Source organism: Phacochoerus africanus, chromosome 3 (assembly GCF_016906955.1).
Source record: "Phacochoerus africanus isolate WHEZ1 chromosome 3, ROS_Pafr_v1, whole genome shotgun sequence".
Lineage (NCBI taxonomy): Eukaryota > Metazoa > Chordata > Mammalia > Artiodactyla > Suidae > Phacochoerus > Phacochoerus africanus.
This window is the reverse complement of record NC_062546.1, coordinates 189672707-189697582: the sequence shown is the minus strand read 5'-3', so window position 1 is coordinate 189697582 and position 24876 is coordinate 189672707. Positions and strand designations below refer to the sequence as shown.

The 24876-nt window shown below is 39.9% G+C and overlaps 1 protein-coding gene across 1 annotated transcript in view; it reads left to right on the top strand.

Moving 5' to 3' along the window:
• The window catches only part of LOC125121994 (paired box protein Pax-3-like), a 57143-nt gene that overhangs the window by 8073 nt on the left and 24194 nt on the right, over positions 1–24876 (top strand). The window contains exon 3 of the mRNA XM_047770258.1: positions 15400–15605. Coding sequence (XP_047626214.1) covers positions 15400–15605 — 206 coding nt within the window. The remainder of the gene's footprint in view (positions 1–15399; positions 15606–24876) is intronic.

The window sequence follows — 24876 nt, the reverse complement described above, 5'->3', positions numbered from 1 at the left end:
ATCTTCTTAACTCAGACACCTATGTGACTTGCTGAGATTTGAGTAGGTCCTTTTAAACACTCTGAGTATCGATTTCATTTGAAAAACAAGGATAATTATATCTAAATCACAGAACTGTTATAAAAATATAATGACGTAAAGAACTTCAATAATCAGAAACAAAACCAGCATCATATAATGGTTAAGTGTACATATAATGGTTGAAAAGCTAGACGTTACTTTTTTTCACCCTCTGAGCCCAAGTTGAGCCCAAAGTGCTTCATCTCATTTTCATTAATTTTTGGATTCAGTGTGTCTAGGGGGGAGGACTCTAGCTACCATAGTTGATTGGAAAATAGAAGTCATTTCTTTCACAGATCCACAGAATATTATGAGTTGATAGTGAGTTACAGAGGAAAGAAGCAAAATATAGACTTTGAAGATCTAGGTTTGAGATTTAACTCTGCCAATAACAAACCAGGAGATGATAGAGGTATCGTTTCATTCATTTGAAACAGACTTGTTATTTTGTTACCTATAAGGTAAAGTGTGGTCTGATTTTTTTTATTATTTTATTTTAATTTTTTTGCTTTTTAGGGCCACATCCGTGGCATATGGAGGTTCCCAGGCTAGGGGTCAAATCAGAGCTATGGCTGCCGGCCTACACCACACCCACAGCAATGCTGGATCCTAAACCCACTGAACGAGGCCAGGGATTGAACCCGAAACCTCATGGCTACTAGTCGGATTTGTTTCTGCTGTGCCACAGGGGGCTCTCCCTGATGATCTTTAAAGTGATTTCCAGCTTTTAAAATTCTAGGTTGAGCAGCATGTTTAACACAAAACATGAACAACTCTAGCAAGTAGTGGAAAAAATATTTTAAAGATTCCCAGTCTTTTCCCCTGCTTTTTATATTGTTAGTTACCCAGAACGTCATCTTCCTGTGTTTCAGCTGATTTTCTTTTGTCATTTTTTTTTTTCTTCAGCCACTGTCTCTGTGTATGCCCAGTCTGATGCTCAGGCATTTACACATTGATCCTGCTCTGGCATCTTATACCAAGAAGAAGAGAGCATTTTAAGGGCCCCTCTTACTTAATTGCATCATGGCTAGAAATGAGGATGAGGATTTGGGAGGATTACTGAGTAAGGACACCCACCTCTGACACCTCAGGTCTTTGACAAACTTTTTTAAAACTGTGGCTCATTTATTTTGAGAGTGGAGAGAGAGGTGTATGAAGAGGCTTCAAAGCTTGTTTGAAAGAATTATATAACTGCTTTTTGTGAATACACGTCATTTATCTCAGTCCTTGTATATAAAGATGGGCAAATGCTTATTTTTGTGTATTCAAATGTCAAATGTGTTTACAAGTGTAGATGAGCAAATTGGAAGCACCGTACATGAACTCAGAACTCAAGTGAAATTTTTACACATCAACAATACTACCAACCAACCAATTTTGTTATTACTGAAACAAAGGTAAATTCATTTGACTACTTGCTGTAGGAAATAGTATAAATAGTTTTTTATCGTATAGCTAATCAAGAAAGATTTTTAAAAAACGTATACTTTGGGAATTCCTGTCATGGCTCAGTGGAAATGAATCTGACTAGCATCCATGAGGATGCAGGTTTGCTCCCTGGCCTCGCTCAGTGGGTTAAGGATCTGGCATTGCCATGAGCTATGGTGTAGATTACAGACATGACTCAGATCCCACATTGCTGTGACTGTGGCGTAGGCCGGCGGCTACAGCTCCAATTGGACCCCTAGCCTGGGAACCTCCATGTGCCGCAGGTGCAGCCCTAAAAAGACAGACACACATAAACATCAGGAATATTTTCAGACCCTCACTCTCAGCCTTCCCCAGTGCCTCGGAGCAGGCATTCCTAACTCAACAATACTTGTCATCAGAGCCGTGTGGAGAAAGGAATGCCTGGGGTCAACCTACTGACTCTAAAATCACTTCTTGCTTTATGACTGTTCTTTGCTAGGAAGGAAAGTTGACCCTCTTCTCTTCCATTCTTTCCTCCCCCTTCCTCCCCTCCCTTACTCTTTCCTACCCAGCTCTTTATTCACTTCCTTCCAGCTCTGCAAGATAGTTCCTGGAAAGCTAATATGGAAAGCCAAGGCAATTGCCCAACAATTCACATAGAAGGCTGCTTTTGAAGGAGTTCTTGATTTTTTTTTTCCCCCTAGAGTTGGGTGCCTGATGTATTCACATTGGCTGTGGATCCCAATCAAAATGAGCAGACAGTGAATTGCTCAAAACTACACTTCACTTTGCCAGTATAGATTTCTATCAGTAGGCAAAAACGAAGATGAGAATTTGCCACCAAGCAACCATACCCAAAGTCCTTCTCCATGGACACCAAAATGAATGTTGGCGTAAAGGAGAGACCACATATACTTAATTTCTTTTAGGCTATTTGCCTGATTTTTGTGAAACTCATCCTTCTTGTTTAAGCCCTGAGGTGTTTGGGAGCACAGAATTTATTTACTTTCGTAGTTACCTTAGTCATTGATCCCACAGCACGGACATGTGTCCTGGGCCAGGAGGAGTAGAGAAACCTGGCCTAAATTTTAGTTTTTTAAGGCAATTAGTAATGGAGCAATAGCTGAATATCCTTTTTAAGCGGATACGTGTATATTGGCTGATTATGGGCGGGAGCTTCAGAAGAGGAAGAAGAGAGGAGATTGGATGATGCTCTTTTCACAAATTCAGGAAATTCTACCAACATCTTCAAAGTTTTGGTGGTCGTTTCTCTCTCTCGGTTTTAGAACATAGAGAACATTTTTCTCATGCCATTTTTTTTTCTTTTCTTTTTTTTTTTTTGGTGACTGGTGGCGTTGGGTAACATGAAGGCAAAGGGATGGAGAGGGTTGCATTTTCGGAGGGTATCCACACATCTGGAACTGTTCAGTGCTTTAAGAACTCTTCTTTCCTCAAAAGCAGTCTCTGAAGCAGGTGTTTTAAACCACATTTTTACTAATGAAGAGACTGTTTCAGAGGCCCCAAATCTGAGAGGAAGTGGCCAGGTGGGCATTTGAAGTAGATTGGCTTGTCTCTAGATTGAGGTCGTCCCCCATGACTCACAGCTTTGTTTGCCGCATTCTTTGGGGTCTCCTCTTCTGAGTTCAATGATGACTGTGGTTCAGATGTAAAGAGAAGAAGACAAAATTTCAAAAAGCAGCTGTCCCTATTTGACTAAGGGCAGTGATAAATTATTCACATCGTCTGCTTAGTCATCTTGACTGGTTTGCCAGTTCCTTCTGGGGGTCCTCTGGTAAGCTCTGACACTAACCTTCCAGACCTGAGCGTAATACCTGTGCAGGATGGAGGAGAGAAATCCCACTCTCTTCTTCATTATCCCTTTCTGCTCAGTCACTAGCAAAGTACTGCTTACCCAGTAGGTGTCCCATGAATGATTTCTGATGATGACCTTGATGCGTTTGCCAGCAAGAATTAAGCTCAGCCTTCTTTTTTGCCTCCAGGAAAAGTTTCCTCTTTCATTTATGTTCAGTTATTACCACTTTCTATCTTCCAACAAGCAATAATTGACCCAGATAAGATTTGGATTTTCAAAACAAGCTTCCTGTGCTGCCCCTTTTCTTCTTTATGGAACCCAATAGAAAATGGAAAGCAAAGAAGCAATCTTGAAATGCCATATGGGAGGTGTCAGTTAAAGCATTTATGTATTAATTTGATCTCTATATTAAAGATCACAGGCTCACAGAATCTATGGCTCTGTTATTTACTGAATAATATATCTAGGTTTTTCAGCCTTGAGAGACCATTTAATCTTTGTTGCTGTGGGGCACAGCTGGTTTATCTTACATATATACAGATACTTTGCTTTGACTCAGTGGAAAGAGCACTGGAGTGGGAGTGAGGTGATTTGAGTTTTACTTTCTGAGTTTAAGCTCCATGCATTATTCGTATTTACATCCTTCGTGCCAAGGACAGTATCAATCATATCTTAGGCACTCAGTGAATGTTTTCTGAAACACATGTGATTTGAGGCAACCTCATTTGTTCTCTCTGAACTTCAACTGCCAAATGAAGGAATTGGCCTCAAGTTTTTTCTGATGCTCTGCAATTCTGTAAATGTTTTGCCTGTGTATTTCAGGTCTCTTAGTATTTATCTTCTTACCTTCTTTGGTAGGTTTCTGGCACAAAAGTGTAGTATTTAACTTTCTTCTTAAATCTGCTTTTCTTCTCGTTTCCAAACATCTGCAATCATGCCAATCCTGACAAAGTTTAGCTGTGGATAAAGCTCTTTAGGTTTTGTGTGTCTTTGAGTTCTCTTGTCTTAATAAGGGTGGCAAAAGCATTCTTTTGTTTTCTACCCTCTGAAAGGCTCTCTGTGTAACTTGTCGCCTCTTTTCTATATTCAGCCTTAGTTTATTTTTTGACTTCTAAATGACCGATACACATAATAGCAAAAATATTTGGTAGTGGAAAATAAAAATGGAGTCAGGATGGCTTTGTCTTTGACCATTGTTCACTAGTCTAATTGTGTCTTCTTTAAAGCTCTGTAAATACAGCTAAGGTTCAGGTTTCATAACCAGGATTCTTTCTTAGCAACTGTACATAACATAATTTCACATACACCAACCACCATGGAAAATATCACTCACCTTTTATGGTCACAATTTCACAAGTGATTTACAGGGTTGACCGTGACCAGGAGGAAAAAAAAATGTGATGATACTGGCCACAGTTTTTTTTTTTTTTTTTTAAATCCATGTCAATGTTTGAACCAACCTATTCCTTACAATGTTGATAAGATTGTATATTTGATATATATTTGGGTAGACCCTCTTAGTTCTCACGGATCAGGTAGGCTACATTACTACCTTATTTTTCCCCATCTGTAAGATGGGTCTGACAGTACTGCAGTAGATCTTTGGTAAGGATGAGAGAAAATGCACATAAAGAACTCTGGAAGCAGAGGTGGGCTATAGCAAGCTGTCAGTAAGTCAATGAACAGCAGCTTATATCATTATTACTAGCATTGAGTTAATTTTACCCAGAGCTTGGAAGGAACTATCACAAGAAGGGTTTTGAGAGATCTGTGTTCTGCCTCAAGTTAACCAGTTTACATAGAAATGACTTCAGAATTAAGTTGTTCTACATGGCAGTGGATGAACCACACTTGGACCAAAAAATGTGGTTTCAATTCAGATACAGTAACAAAAACATAAGCTAAATCTCCTCATAAAGTGGGTGTTTTGCAACATGGTTTTTTCTTTCCCTATTAGAGAAATATTTTTCCAAAGGAGGAGAGGAGGGTGGAGAGACAATTTTTCTGAAGTCGATATTACTGATTAGTGATGTTAATGGTAAGCAGCCCAGAACAGGAGCATTTCTGACATTCTACGAGTCTGAATAAACAGGGTACAAATGGAAGAAAGGTATATGCTCACTGCATGGAACATGATCGTATGTTCTACTACGTCAGATTTATTTTTTTCATTCATCGCATCTTAGAAATGCATATTTAATCCTGAGAGATTAAAAATGCCCATTGTTCTTTTTCTTTCAAATAGTTTGCTGTGTCCTGATTTTCTTTCCTAACTCAATTCCATTGAATATATCTGTGAGTTGCCACATTTTCAGTAAGGAATAACTGTGTCAAGCTGTGCTGACAAAATATCCCAACATAACTGTTAATAAGCATTGTCATTTTAAGCATGAAACAGTTTAGCTAATGATTTATCTCTTATAATGCAGCACTTGGGGCAGCTGTATGATTTGTCTCTTTAGCAAGTCAAGTAATTTCTTTAACAAAATGTTAAGCACAGATGGGCCATAAGCTGTCAGTTAACTATTATTGTGTCTGCATCTGCTTGCTTTCAATGCACTGTTTTATGTATTCAGTCAGTTACTTAGCTGCAGCTCCGTGAAAAGCTGAACCTACTCTGATTGGCAAATAAAATGTTCATTTGTCTCTTCTTCCTATTGTTTTGTTTTGGTAACACATGTCAGCAGCTCAATTACCCAGTTCATTAACAGCTCCCAAAGGACATGATGGCCAGCCTGTGATAAGAGGGCAATTGTGGCACATATGGTCAATAATGGCCTCTCTCTTGGCAATTGTAAATAAAAGTCACTTGGCCCTTTTCCTTTCACGAGAACTACTGTTTTCCTGTCCCCCTTCAGTGTGCAAATTACCTTTCTTTGCTCCCTGCAATCCAATCCCAGTAAACCAAAACCTAGCTTACTGCTTTTTTAGAGAGTGGAGACTTCAGCACAGAGAGAGCTCAGGCTCTTAATTTTAATTATGAATGACTTTTAAGCTCTTGAGGGAGGAAAGTTCTTATCAGGGGAGACTATTCTTAGAAAGCTGTTAGCTGATTAATTAGTTAACTAATCAGTTTTCCTAATTGAATAGCAACACATTTTCTTGGGGTCTTCCACCTCTTTTTCTCTTTGAAATCCTCTGGTGGTGGTTACCGTGGAGTTAAAAACAGCAACAACAACAAAACATTTAAAACAAAAAATTGCCAATAGAAATCATTTGCCGGGGTGTGTGGAAGTGTGACTTCATCTTTGCTTGATGAGAGAGATTCATTTCGTTAAAGAAATTCTTGTTACACACATCTACGTGTCAAAATAAAGGGGTTACGAAGCCACTGGGTTAATGTGGGTCACTGTCAGGGTCCCCAAAACTAGTGATGACTCCTACCCTTTATGCCTTTGGAAGGAGGTGCTGAAACAGTAGTTTGCTTGGGATATTTTTGGGTGTATGTGGCTACCTTAAAATGTGGCTTGTAAGCAGGGGAGGAGAAAGGACATGAGCATGTTTTTAATTAAAATATCAAGGAATACAGCTACTAAAAATAATCACTAGCAGGGCTGTAATGAACGAAGGAGAAATTAGTCTTTTGGCTTTGTTGTCACAAAGGAGGCTTTTTAAGTGACTAATGGTAAGGTGGTGGCTCCCGAGTACATTTCCTCAATGGATAGAAATCTATCATGCACCTGAGATTCAAAGTTATTGGAACCTTAGTTTCCAGGGGTCTTTGGGGGCCACTCAGCTCAATGCCTCGTGGCCTTTCGTGCAGCCTCTGCTTGTCAGCCCTTATCTTAAATACACACCCAAGGGTCCATGTTGTGCATTTCAAGTCACTCCTGGCCCTGGAGTGCACTCGGGCCCCTCTGGACTGCCCCGCAGCCCGCCATATTCATAACCAATCTGTATTCTCCTCCCAGGGCAGCAGGGACTCGGGGAGTTGTTGAGTGTCAGGGTTTATTTGTGCTATTTTGATTAGCACCAACCTGGCAGGAGCTTATTTTCCTTCTAATGACCCCGTGCTGTGAGAAGGCGGCTTCCGAGGGAAGGGCTTGGGTCAGAGGGGAGGGGGGAATAGCGTTACGTTTCTGTTCCTACAGCCCCCAAATGGGGACTGCTGGGCAGGTGAATGGCTGGAGGGTCTTAATTAGATTTAGAGTTCTTAAAAGAATCTTTCCGAGAGAAAGCCAAGAATATCCTTGTCGTTAAACTGTCCTGTTTCTTTTGCACTTGCTAAAAGAGTCTTGGGCTGGTGCATTTGGGGGGAGAAGTTGCAGAGGCAATGAAAACAAAACAGGACCCCTTCCCCCTCCCCCAAGAGGCCACCGATCAGGTTATAAACTAAGTTTCCTAGTTTGTCAATGAACACAGTCACGTTTTCTCACATCCGAGTTCTGAGTCAGGAATTCCGGGGAGTTCAGTTGATGGCTTGAGAGTTTGTTAGGTCACTTACACTTTCTAGATCTACCTTGGGGTTTTATTGTAAATCTTTGGTTTGCTCCTTTCCTTTCTTCTCTCTCTCTCTCTATATATATATATATACACACACAATTTAAAAACATTAAAAAATAAGGTCGCCGATTACTTCTTAGCTTGTGAAATAATGTGGAAGAGAGGTTTCCAGGTGCTGAAGTCTCTCAACTGGCTTGGATTAACCCCTACTGTGCATCCATTTCAACCTCCCCCTCCTCTCTCCTCTGGAAAAAAAAAAAAAAAAACCCACAAAACAAAAAACACCCAACCTCCCCTTTCTCATCCACTCCGGCTTTCTTTGTGTCTGCTGCTCCCTGCCAGGCAGGTGTCAGAGCCCTGAATGAGGGTAAACGCTCCGTTGATGGATTCCACAGATGGAGCGTGGAAATCGGTCGAATAGGCCTCGGCCACAGGCCATTTCTTGGGATCCAACAAAAGCCTCCAAATAAGTCAACAAAAATCCCAAAGATCACAAAGGGAAAATGTCATTTGTCATTTACTCTGGGTCTGTGAGGGAATATCAGGCTCCTCCCGGCTTTCACCCGAGTAAACACGAGAGAGGTCATTCACATCTCTCTCAGTGTAAAAGGGCCACTTCAGATCAGAAAACAGTTAGTTGTCCCATTGTCCCCTTCTTGTTGAATGGTAAAACTCACAAACACAGGAGACATTCTACAATTAGCCAAGTAAGTGCATCCAACTTCAAGTTGCCCTGTTAAAGACCTCATGGAATATACTTCTGAAACCCCCTTACGCTGGCAGACACCAGGTGAAACCGCCTCCTGGGGCTCCCAGGAACGCTTTTTATTTTTATCTTGCCCATTTATCAGAGAAACAGAGCTTTGAGTCCCAACACAGACAGGCTTAGCTCCGAAAGATTAGTACAGACCGGAAGACCCTCTGATTTTGTCTGAGGGCATCTTAGAATAGATGACCACTGACCAAGGCAGGTTTGGCCTCAAAACCCACGGGGAGAGATGCCCCCCACCTCCTCCATATCTCCACATTGTATTGTCTCTGGGGCAAACGTAGTGTTTGCATAGTTGTCATGTTTTGCCTTTTTTTTTTCCTTTTAGGGCCACACCCATGGCATATGGAAGTTCCCAGGCCAGGGGTTGAATTGGAGCTGCAGCTGCCAGCCTACACCACAGCCACAGCCATGCCGGATCTGAGCCGCATCTTCCACCTACACCACAGCTCATGGCAAAGCCGGCTCCTTAACACCTCGAGCGAGGCCAGGGATGGAACCCACAACCCCATGGATGCTAGTTGGGTTTGTTAACTGCTGAGCCACGATGGGAACTCCATGTTTTGATTCTTTAATTATTTAAAGGAAAGTTCTTGCTGAGAAGAAGGACAGTGTGCCACGTGTAAGCTTGTGAATTATTTCGTTTCTCCATTTGTTTGCCCGTCTCCCATCGCTAAATTATACTGGTCTGGAAATTGATAAGTATAGAGTTCTACGTGACCAAATCCCTCTAAAACTGAGGTAAGAGCTCATGTATAATAGCGTTAACTAGGATGAAATATTTCCTGAGGCTAGAGAAGAGGTCACAAAGGGTTAACAGACAAAGACATACTCTCTAATTCTGTAATTCCTTCTTTAATTAAACTTCATGGTTGGTCCGCTGGTGGTAATACTTCTGTCTTCTCCCCATTTGATTTGTTTCCAAAGGAAGAATTTGTAATCCTTTAGGGTATGATTGTTGCCTATACTTGATCTTTTTTTTTAAAGCTGAAAATGTCCATTTTCCTAAGGTTGATTTTGGAAGTTAATGTGAGATCATTGGGATAACTAAAATTTTGCTCCTAAGACCTAAAAGTAGCTTGGCATAGAAAAAGAAGAAATGAACTTTTAAAATTAAGATTAAAGTGCAAGAGCTGAAACACTCGGGCATTTGGTAAAATGTGACATTTTCCTGTGATCACTCTGAGGTTTTTGCTGAATAACTTGTGACTGTCCCCACAGATTTCAAGTGATTGATCCCTGCACTTTTGTCTAAAAAGAATTGAGGTTCCTTGGCAGCTCTTGATATCTTTTCACTAAGGTGCCTTTAGTATCGAAAAATAAGATTTTCATAAAGATATAAGCTGAGTGATCATTTCAATTGTTTGTGATCAGTAGTTTTTTTCCAGATTGACCCTGGATTTAGGTCCAAGCCTCTGTAATGATTATTAATGGAGACGGCAAATGGCCAGACTTGTTCAATTTCTTAAATAAATCCACTCAATATCTTGGAAAACTTTTTCATTCCTTAGTGCTTTATTGTTGTTAAACAACTATACCTTGACTCTATAAAAATTCAGTAAATATTTGTTGAATTAAATTTATTTGGGAAATTGATTTAGTGTTTGATATGGATGAAACTTGCATTTCTGTAAATTTTATTTTATTCTAAGAAGTTTTGAAAATTTGGGACAATTGAAAATAGTAGTGGCAAATAGCTAAATAATTTATGTTGGAATTCCTGTTTTTGGTGTGTTTCTGGTATTCCTCTTCAAAAGGAGTGTGTGTGTGTGTGTGTGTGTGTGTGTGTGTGAGAGATAAAGGAACTCAAGACCTAATTTAGGATGCTCCAGGCTAGAAGAGAGTTCTCTGAAGTCCCATAAACCTGGGTCAAATCCTAGCTTTCCAGCTGTGTGAACTGAATAACCTCTCTGGGTCTGTTTCCTTTTTCTGTACAGTGGGGTATTTATTTCGCAGTTTATATGTAGTTATACAAGGAAAGCAGAGAAATTCTCATTCTCTTGGTAAGGTTTGCTCTTGGTTCATTAGTGACCTTGAGTTAAAGTATAGCGTAAGTCAGAAAATGGACTGTGACAGGGTTTTAGTAATAGAACCAAAACTTTCAGAGTCTGTTAAGAATGTAGATGAGAATAAAATCTGAGAATTTTTATACAACTTAAAACAATAAAATTTACACTTAAAAGTCCATGTATTAACTGGGTCACTTTGCTGTAGAGTGGAAAACTGACAGAACACTGTAAACCAACTATAATGGACAAAATAAAAATCATTAAATAAAAAATCCATGTATTATATATCAATAGGGATTTTCTTATGAGAACTCTAATGGAATTTTAAATTGGGGGACAGTATCTCTAATGAATAGTAAAGCAAACTTTATGAAGGCATGTGTAGCATGTGATTGAGCAACTTAAATGTGTGAAAGTCTCCCTTTAACATTAAAGTCAGTCAGTAGAAATAGATTGAAGAAATGACATTTAATTTGTTGCTATATTCTGGCAGTTTATTAACATTTAGATAACCATCTTGCTAACACTGCGTTTTCAATATTCTACACAGAAAAAAAAATATGGTCTTTCTGTCAATATGTCTGAAAAAAGCTTTGTTCTTGCTTTGCTGTAATATTTAGCAAGATGAGATACTTGGTATCTCGTATCTAATTTGTTTCAGTATCTTGAGTAAAGTTAAATCTGTAAAATAGAAGAACTTCAGCAGAATGATTTAATTTGTGCTATTAAAATGGGATTGAAGTTCTAGATTTGTTTTTAGTGAAAACTAAATGATTCAAGTTCAGGGCCTTGTTGTGAACCATGTTCTGTGTAAATAATAAATTTTAGTTCTGTTGAGTGATTTTAAGAAATGATAGTATTTCCTAGCTGGTAGATTAATCTAGGGTTGCTGACTGAACATTTTTTTAAAGCCCACATCCTTTTGGAGTTTACAGATGGGGAAAAGTTAGAATTAACTTATAATATTGTGGTTTCATATTGGCAAAAATGATCAGTTGGTTCAGATAATTTTTCCAGCAGAAAAATCAGGCAAATCATTTCCTCAGTGTCTTTGAAATGATGTGCTTTGGAGGTTTTCCTAGTTGTTACCTTTAGATTGAATAAACAGTCTAGAAATACACGTAGTGATTTGCTAGCTTGTTAAAGAAAATTTTATTTCTGGTAGTAAACACTGTCCTCTACAACTCAAATATTCTGAGTCTTTTTTTTTTTTTAAGTCACTGGTTGCTGGTGGTTCTTCATCTCTTTTTAAAAAATCAGTCCTCTTTGAAAAAAAATGATAATTACTCCATAGAAAAATGCAGACGTGCAAATACTAGCAAAAACTTGCAAGTAATTTTTAAGGATTCAAAATGTCCACCCCCAAAGATCATCTAAATGGATGTTGGGTGACTCATAAGAGCAGAATGTCCATTTTCAAGGCATGAAATGGTGGCAGAGAAGTCAGTTTTAGTTCAAAACTTAAAGTTTCCCTTGTACTTCTAGTCATTCGTCATGTGTTTATTGAGCACCTATTAAGTTCCAGCAGTGATTCTAGCAATGAATAAGGCAGAGGAAGGGTCTTGAGCTCACAGAACTTATATTCCACTAGATGTTAATCATTAAGGTGAAACATAATGGTCTTGACCCTCGGAATTAACTGGCTGGTACTTGTACCTTTAAGCAGCCCCTCATCTTCAGAAAGTAGAGATGATTTTGATTAATTGACCTGACAGTCCATGGCACATCATATTTACTTGGGAGGATTTAATAGCCCCAGAGACTCCCAAAGGAAACATGAAAATTTCCACATACTATTATCCTAATGGGATCATAGTAAGAGAAAGTGCAAGCAAAGATTTAAGGTTTTCACAGGCAGAGGCAGCTTTTGGTCAGTTCTTAAATGTGGTTGAGTTTTTCACCTGAATTCACATTAGCTAGAAAAGTCAGGCGACAGAAACTGGAAGCATGGAAGAAAAACATTTTACTGAAATTTATTTTCTTTGTGGGGGAAGGAATAATTTGTTTCTTGGGGAGTATATTATTTATAATTGAAAAATATATAGGTGGAATCAATTTGGGGGGGATAAGTTGTGGCAGGAAATATTTTATATGCTTGGGAATTCTGAGGGGAAAGCAAATAGTTAATCTGGAATATTCTGTAGAGTTAGTTCTCAAAGTGTCTGTCCAGGATCAGTAAAATCAGCATCAATCGCTAGGGAATGTGTTAGAAATGCAAATTCTCAGAGCCCACCCTAGACCTATGGAATCAGAAGAGGGGACAGCCATCTGGGCTTAACAAGCTTTTTTTGGCGATTCTAATGCTTCAGACGTTTGTGAACTACTACCCTGCAATTATGCACAAATTGCTCTTTTAATTTGTTTCACATTTATTAAAGGTATACACATGTAAGTTGTATTGGCTGCTTTTGAAGTTTATAATGCAATGCATGACGTATTTCTTAGCATGTTATTACTTCCGCAAAATATTCCCATACTTAAAGACTATTTTTTTCTTTAATACTAAAATACCCTAAAATAAGACATTTTAAATTAGATCATTTTCTATTAAATTAGATAACATAATTGAAAAACCAAGCATAATGGCTAACATACAGAAGATGCATTATATGTTATAGTTTCCTTTTGCTTTTATGCACAACTATTGGTTTTCTTTAATTTATCATATATATTATTAATTCACTTTTAATTTCACAGTATTTGAATGTGAATAAAAGGTAGAAGTATTGACATATTAGAAAAGTTAAAATTACACTTATGGGTTATTTTGGGTGTGTACCTTTTGCGGCAATGTATGATTTATACTGAAGTAGAACGAAACTTTAAATTTCCATACTACAGAATGAAATTTGAGCTCAATAGAAAAGAGAAGCAGTAGTATAGGAGATACTGCTTTTTAACACTGCTTTTAGTGCCCCCTGCATTTCCCCTGGTCCTACCAGCCTGAGAGTGCAAATGAGCTAACTTGACACTGACATTAATAATTTACAATTTTCTGGCTTTCTTTTCTCATTTTCTGACATCACACCTCAGTTCCTTCCGCAGAAGATGCCAGTTATTTGGGGGAGTTTTCTGAGAGCATTTGGATGTGCTCAGGAGTGAGGCTGCTCAGGCTCCCATATTATGCTCAGAGTGTGTGGCCTGATAGCCCCCTGACAGTCCTCTGCCCCTGCCCTGAGGTCCAGGACCTCTGCAAGAGGCTGCTTTCCTACCCAGAGCCCTGTCTGGCGCATCCTCCAATCACAGAACCATTGGCCAACGGGTACTCTGTTACTGTCACAACTCACAGACACCAAATTGCATCATTAATGTGAATTTCTACTTAATTTCCTAGCTCCTCCGCCTCATTTGAAGGCAACTGCATACTAAATTTGGAAAGCCTCCTTCCCAATGTGTGGTAATACAAGGCAAATTCAAGCTTTGGTGGGGAGGGGGGCTGCAGCAAGGCTGGCTTCAGGGACTTGTGACCTGTGCAGCTGAGTAGGGGTTCATGCTCAGAAGGGCCCTGTTCTTAGTTTTATGCTGTTGTTACCATCTTGAAATTTGTAGTAACTTTTTTTTTTTTTTTTTTTCCTTTTAGGGCTGCACCAGTGGCATATGTAACTTCCCAGGCTAGGAGTTGAATCAGAGCTGCAGCTGCTAGCCTACGCCACAGCCACAGCAATGTGGGATCCAAGCCAAGTCTGTGACCTACACCACAGCTCAGAGCAGGTCCTTAACCCACTGAGCAGGGCCAAGGATCAAACCCACATCCTCATGGATACTAGTTGGGTTCTTCACTGCTGAGCTGCAACAGGAACTCCCTGTAATAACTTTTGAATGAATGGTCCTGCATTTTCATTTTCCACTTTGTTTTTTAAATTAGGCAGCTATTCTGAGCAGCTGCCTATTTGTTCAGCAGAGATTCAGACTCTGAGCTTCTGTTTAGAAACACTTTGCTAGACTATACCTGCTTCTTCTTGAGTCTGTTCTCAAGATTTGCATTAACAATATCTAACCTGCTTTAAAGCATTTTGTAACATCTGGTAGTGGGAGAAATAATTTAACATGATTTTTCTTCTTTTTGTACATTGAAATATAGTCGATTCACAATATCGTGTTAGTTTCACTCATATAGCATAGCGATTCAGTTATACACACACACACATATATTCTTTTTCAAAATATTTTCTTTATAGGTCCTTAGAAAATATTGAGTATAGTTCCTTGGGGTATACAGTAGTCCTATATATATTTTATATATAGTACTGTGTATATTTTATATACTGTACTACCTCCTAATTTACCACTTCCCCTACCCCCTTTTCCCCTTTGGCAACCATAAATCAGTGTTCTATGTCTGTGAGTCTTTTGTCTGTTTTGGAAATAAGTAATATGGCATTTCTCATAGGAGCGGTACAGTCTACAAATTTATAGGAATCCTGCAATAGTTTATTCTTATTGCCTTTTTTGATACTAAGTCAATTTCGGAATACTTATTTAAAAAATCATTTTTTAACAAACTTCCTCCTGGTGCAAAGTTGGTGAAAATTTATCAGGGGCCAAATTAAATGTGATTCATTCATTAGTCAAGAACGAAGTGCCCATCAAATGCTAAGGACAGGGCCAGAAAAATGGAGTAAGGCCTGTCTCTGTTTTCTAAGAGCTCATAATGGGCTTAGAATGACAGATGCAGAGAGCAATTATTTCTGCCTGGGGGGCTTGGAGATGGGGCAGAGGAAGAGATTAAATACCATTTAATCATATAATACTGCAAGGAGGGGCTTGGCAGTCCCCAGGGTGGGGGGACATGGGAAACATACTTAGACTAGGATTCAAAGCATTACAGCTTGGTCAGACTGGCTTTTTGCTTCTCATTGAGTCCCCCCCCTTTTTTTTTTCTCCCGTGCTTTTAGCCTCAGCACCCCAATCGGATGAAGGCTCTGACATCGACTCTGAACCAGACTTACCGCTCAAGAGGAAACAGCGCAGGAGCCGAACCACCTTCACAGCAGAGCAGCTTGAAGAGCTGGAGCGTGCTTTTGAGAGAACTCACTATCCTGATATTTACACTAGGGAGGAGCTGGCCCAGAGGGCAAAGCTCACCGAGGCCCGCGTGCAGGTACTGACGTCTGAACGTCCACGGTCCTGCTTTCTTCCAGACAGGAAACAAGAGTGTCTGCTCCTCTAAAGCATGTTTCAAAACCAAGGAAGTAAATATATTAGAAATGGTCCTGCATTGTGAACGGTAGCCGCTCACACTGCCAAGTTCTCTCAAATTTCTTTCCTTTATATTTTGCCTTGTTATGATAACACTGGGAGCTCTTTTTTCTTTCTTTCTTTCTTTTTTTTTTTTTTGCCCCCGGGAACTATCGAGTTCCTGGGTGGCATCATGGGATCCTTAACCGCTGTGCAGGACTGGGGCTCAAACCTGCGTCCTAGAGCTATGGAAACTCTGCAGAGGCCATTGCACCACAGGGGGAACTCCAACTTCTTTTTTCTTTTTATTTGCATTTGCTTGGTGCAACCCCTCCCCTGCCTCCCCTGATCTCTTTTGCTTTAGGTATGTCTGTTAGGTATACAGAAACATTTTATTTTGCTAACCGGTCAGTATATTTTCTTTCTCCTCTTAATAGGTTGGTAAGTCCAATTAAATGTGTTGATATGATGCACTCTTTGGCTTCTTTTCTGTCACACTTGATACAGTTATCTTATATGTATATATTTAAAATAGTGATCTATTTAATTAGCTTTCTTGATATTCTTAGTGGTTTTTTGTATTTATGAAAACGTGCATTCTTATTTGAGACTTTGGTTGTCATTAAGAGGAGAATGTAATTATACCAGATGTAACACAGAGACATGTGTCAATTCACATTATTCACTCATTGTTTCAGGAAATATTTGTTATATGCCAGGCATTATATGGACTTTGGGGGTGACACATAGATAATAGCAAAATTTTGAGTGATTGCTCTGTGCCAGGCGCTGTTCTAAATACCTTACTTAAATTAACCCATGTACTCATCATTAAAACCCTATTTTAGAGCGATCCCAATTTATAGATGAGGAAACTGAGACTCAGACTACTTAAGTAACTACCCAAAGTCATGTAGCTAGTAAGTGATGGGGGTAATTGGACTCCATACTCTTCCTCTCTGTAGCCTTTTGATTATGAAGATGTGCAAAGTTGTATAATGTAAGATCCCTTCTTTTAAGTCTAGAAGCATCTCAAGTAACCTTATAGTTTTAAGAACATTTAAAACTATCCTTTCGATCTTTGGAAGTCCTCTGAACCCTCTAGAAAGGCTACTTTGGTATGTTATGTTTCTATTGAGCGATAGAATGATGTTTCCTCATCAACAGTAAACTTTTTTTTTTTTTTCCTGCCAGGTAGTAAAGCACTGTTTGAAAGATTACTAATGCCTCAGGGTATCCTGGAACTCCTTACTGCCCCAGGAGTGAAGTTACCTTATCTGGAAATGTCGTATTATTCCCAGATACTTGACTTTCATAGTCAGAGTGAGGCTGGGGACTGGTCAACAGTGGACTAGTCGGTTGGTGTGGTCTTTAGATTGATCAACACTTTCTCATATACATCTAATTCCTCTCTTGTCATGGACTATTTTGGAATAGTCTAGACTCTTGTAGTCTGCAGAACCAAGCCAGAGGGATTGTTTAATTCAACTTGACTTTCTATCTGATCATCATAGCACTGGGAAAGTCAAAGAATGTGAAGATGAATTGAGACAAGTTTCTCAAGGAGCTAGTGTTTAATGCAGGTATCAAGTAAACACACAGATAAGTTAAAACAAAGCAGATATGATAAGTACCATAACAGAGAGACAAGTGTAGAGGGATTGAGAAGAGGCAAGGGTGAAATCTTGTTGGAGTAAACAAGAGAGGATCATGAAGATGGGCATGTTCAGATGGACTTTGAGTCCAGATGGATATCTACTGGGCAGGGAGGGTGGGGGACTATCTTAGTAATACAGAATAATGAGCAAACGTACAGAGAGTTGGAAGCATGTGAGTTATATATCTGATGAATTTTCATTTTCATTCTAGTCATGTTGAGAAAACAGTTGAGAAAACACGGACTAGTTCAGTTTGGTTGAGGGTAGGGTGTGGTGGGTGGCAGGAAAGAATATGATTGGAAATCTAGATTTTAAAATGTGATCTATTTAATTTGCTTTCTTTGTATTCTTAGTGTTATTGGGTACTTATGAAAATGTGTTTCTATTTTAGACTTTAGTTATCCTTATGAGGAGAATATGATTATATCAGAAATACAGAAGCTTATCAATTCATGGTATTCACTCATCATTTCAGGAATCTTTGTTATCTACCACTCAGTCTATGGATTTCAGGGGTGGTACATAGATAATAGCAAATTTCGAGTGGTTACATAATTCTGTGGAAAGCTTGGGTTTCAGGCAAGGGGGGGTAAATTTGATGGAATGAGCACTGGAGGCTGGGGTCATGAAATAGGCCAGTGGCAGTGGGGACAGAAGGGAGAGAACTCCCAGGAAAGGTGTTCAGAGGTGGAATGTAGGGAGTTGATTATGTGAGCTGGAGACAGGTGCAAGGGCTAGTATAGGGATGAGTCACAGATATGCTGGGGTTTGTAGTGCAAATGTCTTACAGCTGGAACAATTCCATCTCTCTACCTATTACACTGGGATATAGTGCTCATATCCAGAAATGACCACCACTAACCACAAATCATGATGCTATGCATATATAAATATTACACTATTTTATAATAATGTTTATAACAATGCTACAGACACTATATGGATCTCAAATCTGTTTGCTTTTATTATAGTTCTGTGATCATCTGATTTAAACATGAAGTGAGGTCCATTCATTTCCATCCTTTCAGCAGGATTTTATACAGTGCCCATTGTGTTCCAGGATCTGATCCCTGTTCCCCCTGGCAGGCCAAGCCCGCATGCTGGGTCTGTCCTTTAGATGCACTGAAGATCAGTTCTGAACTCAGAGTCAAAAAATAAACATCAGCTTTAAAGAAGTTGAAGAGAGTGATGGAACACTGAAAAGAGTGTCCTGTGTTGCTCTACCTCATTTGTTGCTTTTGCCAAAGATGAGGATGAGGGAACAGAATTAATCTCACCTGCATGCAGCTTGTACAGTGGCCAGCACTCGCATCTGGCTCAATGAATGTCAAAGGAAAATAAGAATGGCCCATTAATTTCCAGAGGACATGGGATCAAACCAATAAAGAGTGGTTCATATTTTTCTATAGACTGACCCCCTCTCCAATGCAGGGCCCTCATTAACCTAACAGCTGTCCTAATGTGGCTTTAACCCGGTGACTCTTTACATTCCTCATGGCTTCATTAGTTCCCTTGAGACACATCATGTCTTGAACCACAGCTATGATCTACAGCCTAACAAATTCCCTACAACACCCGGCATATGGATCTTTTACTTAACCCAGCAGGAAAAAGAAGGGAGTAGTTAATCACTGATTAAAATGCCAGAACAAAATCCTTTAGTTTTTAGAAGGATCTGGGAAAGCAGTAGCAAAGTCAACTCAGTTTGAGTGATAGCCAGAGAGTGTGAGTTAGTTTAATTTGGGGCACCTGGGAAAACCCAACACCAAACCAAACCAAACAAAAAACCACCCAACAAAAAAACCCCAAGCATGTCTACATTCCTCCACCCCCTCCCCCCAGGGGAAGAAAAAGTCTAAAATCTTCTGGATAAAGATGAGACAGAAGCTTTAATAACTTAGACCTTTGTCAATATTTGATAAAAATTTGTTTGGACAGTAGCTATGTTACGTTCATCTCAGCCAAATCTGAGCAAACCATCTAAGAATTATTGTACAGCAAAGACTAATTTCCTAAAGCACTTCCTGGGGAGATTTTTTTATGCAAATGGTGGAAAAGACTAAAGTTTTGTGGGGAAGAACGACTTGCAAACATTTGTAATACGTAAAAGTTTTAGTAAATATTCCATCTAAGAACTCCATTCAACAGACAAGTGTCATTCTCTTTTAGCCCCAGTGCTTGTGGAAAAAGTATTTAACTAGGAGTCAGAAGAAAAGAGGTTTTGGTCTCAGCCCTACCGAATGTGTTTTGGTGAACAAGTCAATTTTCCTGTAATTCTGCTGGACTTCAGTTTTTTTTTTTTTAAATTTCAATTAAAAAATTTGGGGTTTAGATCAGATGATCTCAGTCTGGGTCCATGAACGACCAGAATAATCATGGATGGACTTCAGGAGATCTGGAAAACTTGAAATTTGTACACAAATGTGCCTTTGCTTGTGCACGTGTGTGTGTGTGTGTGTGTGTGTGTGTGTGTGTACACGAGTGTTAACTAGGGAGAGGGCCCTTAGCTTTCATCATATTCTCACATGTTACCTCCCTCTGTTCTTTTCTTCAATTAAAAACTCCTGGGATGCATCATCTCTCAGGACCATTCTAGCATGAGTAATTTGGGATTCTCAGGGAAGCCCAATGGTTTAAGGCCATATAACAGATCTTTAGAGTTCAGAAGTTTAGAGAGGTATGAAATATTTGGCCCTGAACTCCATAATGAAGCAAAAATGTGATCTTCCTGCAATCCTCTGCAGGAGTTTGCTCTTGGGGTGTGTAAGGATGCAGCTGAGGATGCTTTCATGTGTATCACCATCCTCTGACATTCACAGAAGCATTTCCCCTCATAGGCCTTGCCCATCCTCTCCCCAACCTGCTGTCCATACAGTGGTCAAGGCTGGATAGCAGCAAGGGTAGGAGGGCTGGGTGGATGTGATACACAGGGAGAGAGGGAGTGCAGGGAATGAGATGGCCCAGGAATCAAGCAGCTTGTCCCGAATTTACTTACTTGGAAAGTACTGTAATTGGCGCTTTAGTATCAGTTCTAGTATTTAATGAAACATTTAATAATCTTGTTGTGAATTCTCTAAGGATTAAGTATTACATTCTCTTCCGATTTTTCAAATTGCATTTGAAATAACCCATCTGGAATAATGTAGGTTAGATTGCCTTTGAGGACCACACCAAAAATGTGAACCAGTAATTTATTGATGGGCAAAATTAGGCTTACACCATGGGTCAATTAGAGCTAATCCATGAAACTTGGAAGCAATTTGGACCTAAGCCTCCATTCAAGCCAAACTGGCTTTCAATTATTTGAGGTGTTATTTGGGCACTTTCCTGTTTGCTTGCAGGCACAAAAGGCTTTGGCTGTGGACCACAGAGCTCAGAAAACAAAACAAAGCTTTAATTCTTGTATTTCTCAGACAGAGGTGTCAATGTGACATTTTTATTAATAAGTAACACTATTGAACACAACATCTCTTAGGTATTCTTTTAAGAGCTTGGATTGTATTGTCTTATTTAATCTTGTGAAGAAGTTTTTAAACATTTTTCCCATTTAGCAGATGAGAAAACAGAGGACCCCTGATAATTAAGCAAATTGTTCAAGGTCACAGACCTAGTAAGGGGTGGGAGAGGGAGTTGGGATATAACTTTTGCCTGGTCTGCTTTGCTTCCCTGTGAATGAAAAGTATTACTGTATCTTTTTTTTTTGTGTCCTTTTAGGGCTACACCTGCACATATGGAGGTTCCCAGGCTAAGGGTCTAATCGGAGCTGTTGCTGCCGGCCTACGCCAGAGCCACAGCAACGCAGGATCCGAGCCGCGCCTGCAACCTTCACCACAGCTCACGGCAACACCGGATTCTTAACCCACTGAGCGAGGCCAGTGATCGAACCTGCAACCTCATGGTTCCTAGTTGGATTCGTTTCCACTGCGCCACAACGGGAACTCCTACTACTATATCTTTTAAAGAACAAAGTTTTCCCCAACTTATATTGTTGAGAATCTGAACAAATTGGTTACTTATTTTACTAACAAAGAAAAATTTATAAAAACCTGTTCTTCTTTTGTGATTTATATCTTTTTCCCCCAGCGATCATGATGTTATGAATTTTGCTTCAAAAAAATCATTGGCTATTATATTACTCTAGAATGGATCTAAAGATCATTTCCAAAAGGCATGAATATGGCTTTGTTGGCTCTGAAGATCTAGAGAGCAGAGAAAATGAATCGGGCTACAGTTCATCAAATGAAATAAAACCTTGCTGCGAGGGAAGGTTTTGATGTAGGGTGATATTATACAGGCAATGATAAGCGATGAACTCTTCCTGATAGTAGTTATCCACCACGTATGCCTCCTTCCCCCACTTCCTTACCACGTGTGTTGTGGAAGGGCCGGGTAATACTGCATGGGGGAGACTAAAATCACCCTGAATTAGAGATTGCAAGATGACATCTAATAGGTACATTGCCAGCTTTGCAAATAAAACTTGTTCTTTCTGCCCTACTGGCTAATACATTGGTGGAACCCTCCTATTCTCTTCTAGAACATCGAAGGCTAGATTGTCTCTGTTGCTATTGCTATGCTTTTCGAAACACAGAGAAGTTTCTGGTAATGGTAACAGCTGAGTCATAAATACCTTTCACCCATTTTGGATAAACTTATTCAGTGTTGGACACGTACACATATCATTCAGTAGATTATTCCTTGATTTTCCCTTAGGAATTAGTGATACAATCTTAGAAGTGTTAGGTAAGACTTTTTTTTTTTTTTGGTCTTTTTAGGGCTGCACCTATGGCATATGGAAATTCCCAGGCCAGGGGTCGAATTGGAGCTGCAGCTGCAGGCCTACACCACAGTCACAACAACATGGGATCCGAATTGCATCTGTGATCTGTGCCACAGCTTGCAGCAGCGTGGAACCTTAACTCACTGAATGAGGCCAGGGATCGAACTCACATCCTACTTTTCATGGATACCAGTTGGGTTCTTAACCTCCTGCGTCACAGTGGGAACTCCAATGTTAGGTAAGACTTTTGATTGTCAAGGGAATGATTTTCAGGCAGAGATGAGGTGATAACAGTATCCCAGGGTCATTGCACTTGGTCAGTTTGCATATTTAAAGTTAAGGTAATTTCAAGGGCACTTTTTTTTTTCTATTAAAAATGGATGTGTGTTTTCAGAGTTTCAAAGAACAAAGAAAGCAAGGACCACTTCTCAGCTTGCAACTTCAGTGTATTTTTCCTGTAATGCTTCTTTTGGCAGATTCAGCTGGTTCTAGGAGACGTGGAGGCTGGCAGTGGCAAGATGATAGAAAAATCTGGTTAAATGGCCAGAGGCAAGCATCCCAGTCCTCAGTAAGCCCTGGTTCTCTGAGGAATAGCTCTCTGGATTGATTTAGCCTAAATTTAAACAGCATTTACATTCCTTCCTTTGGGAAACTCTTGAACCTTCTGCTGAAGCTTTGTTTGCCGGTAAAGATTTGCTTCCCAAGTATTTCTCTTCATCTTTTATTGCAGTTATAATGCCTATTTCATTGTAAATATAAAAACTTTTAAATCCAACTCCTGGTGGATTTATTCCATGCCATCAATATTTACTTGTTTGGAAACAAAACCAAAAAACCTTTACGCCCTTAGCCCTTTGGATTTAATCTTTGGGAACAATTTGTAGACAGTTACGATGTTTCTTCGAATTTATTATCTGAGCAAAGACAGTTGGGTTATGGAGGAATTAGCGTGAATGTAAATCAAAAGGAGGTTGAGGCTGATGGAGCAACCAGGTGGAGCCCACCCACTGGATAAATCAGATTTGGTTTACTTATCTAAAGGTTACAGCAGGAAGTTGGCACAGAGAGATTGACAACATGCTCTGATAATGTCAGAAGTGCAAGCTTCTGAGTTCTTCACTATGGATCTCATCAGTAGATGTGAGGACAGTAAGTCTAAATGAGTGAAGTCACGTCAGAACTTTGGGAAGCCAACTCTACTTGCAACCTAGTACACGGAGCCGAAGATGCACTGCACATAGGTTAGTCTAGTTAACTGTGATGGACCCTTCACCTGGGCAAGGTATGCCATGTTAATCTCAAGGTTTTATATGATCAAGTATGGCCACAGGACCTGGTATAGTACACTCAGGCATGGATACAACCCTAATTTCTTTCTTTCTTTTTTTTTTTTTTTTTGGTCTTTTTGCTATTTCTCGGGCCGCTCCCATGGCATATGGAGGTTCCCAGGCTAGGGGTCCAATCGGAGCTGTAGCCGCCGGCCTACGCCAGAGCCACAGCAACGCGGGATCAGAGCCGCGTCTGCGACCTACACCACAGCTCACGGCAACGCTGGATCGTTAACCCATTGAGCAAGGCCAGGGACCGAACCCACAACCTCATGGTTCCTAGTCGGATTCGTTAACCACTGCGCCACGACGGGGACTCCAACCCTAATTTCTGATCCTCAGCCTCCTCAGGCTAACCACCTTGTTCCAAGTACTTCCCTGAAAACAGTTTTCTTACCCTGATGCCTCTGGGAGTCATGGTAACAGACGCTTAGACTTGCAGTGAGAAAATACAATTGATGCAGACTTGAAGTTGAGTGCTGGTCGTAGATCTATTATCCCAGGTGGCAATTTATTAAGTTAAGTAAAACTCTAATTCAATTATGTATAAACATGGGAAAATATTGACTTACCTTCTTTTCCTGTTGGAAACTTAAGAAGTATTAAATGCTAGTGTTCTGAGGAAGCTCAAACAGCTTTCCTTACCAGCATCTCGCTGTATGGCTAGAGAAGACCAAACTCTTTTTTTTCAGACAAATGCTTGGGTGGATAGGAAAACTTTAAGCAGATGCCTTGTCAAATGTTTGTTAAACTGGGCTTCCTTGCTCCAGAAGGGAGAAATTCCTTCCTCTACTCTTTTAAAAATTTTGTGACTTAAACATTACAATGAAGTTGTATAACTGATAACTTTGTTCTGTAAGGAAATCAAGTCTCATCTTTTCTTAGACATGCTGGTCTCTTGTGGTACCACTTCCATTTGGAACAACCCCTTTTCAAAATTATATCCAAGCTTTAACATGAGTTGAAACTCTCTCCACTCTAAGCTTCCTAATTTTCTGCATTTCCAAACATGGAGCTTCTACCCCTTGTGAGCATTTACTTTGGTGACCTTGACTAACTCTGAATTTCTCTCTCTCTCTCTCTTTTTTTTTTTTTGTCTTTTGTCTTTTGAGGGCCACACCAGCAGCATATGGAGGTTCCCAGGCTAGGGGTCCAGTTAGGGCTGTAGCTGCCAGCCTACGCCACAGCCACAGCAGCACCAGATCCGAGCCACATCTGTGACCTACACCACAGCTCATGGCAACTCCAGAGCCTTAATCCACTGAGCAAGGCCAGGGATCGAACCCACAACCTCATGGTTCCTAGTCGGATTTGTTTCCACTGCGCCACAACAGGAACTCCTAACTCTGAATTTCTTGAGTATAAGACAGTGAGCTACTCAAGTGCAGGGATCCTGTCTTATCCACTCCTTTATCCCTCTGGTAAAAA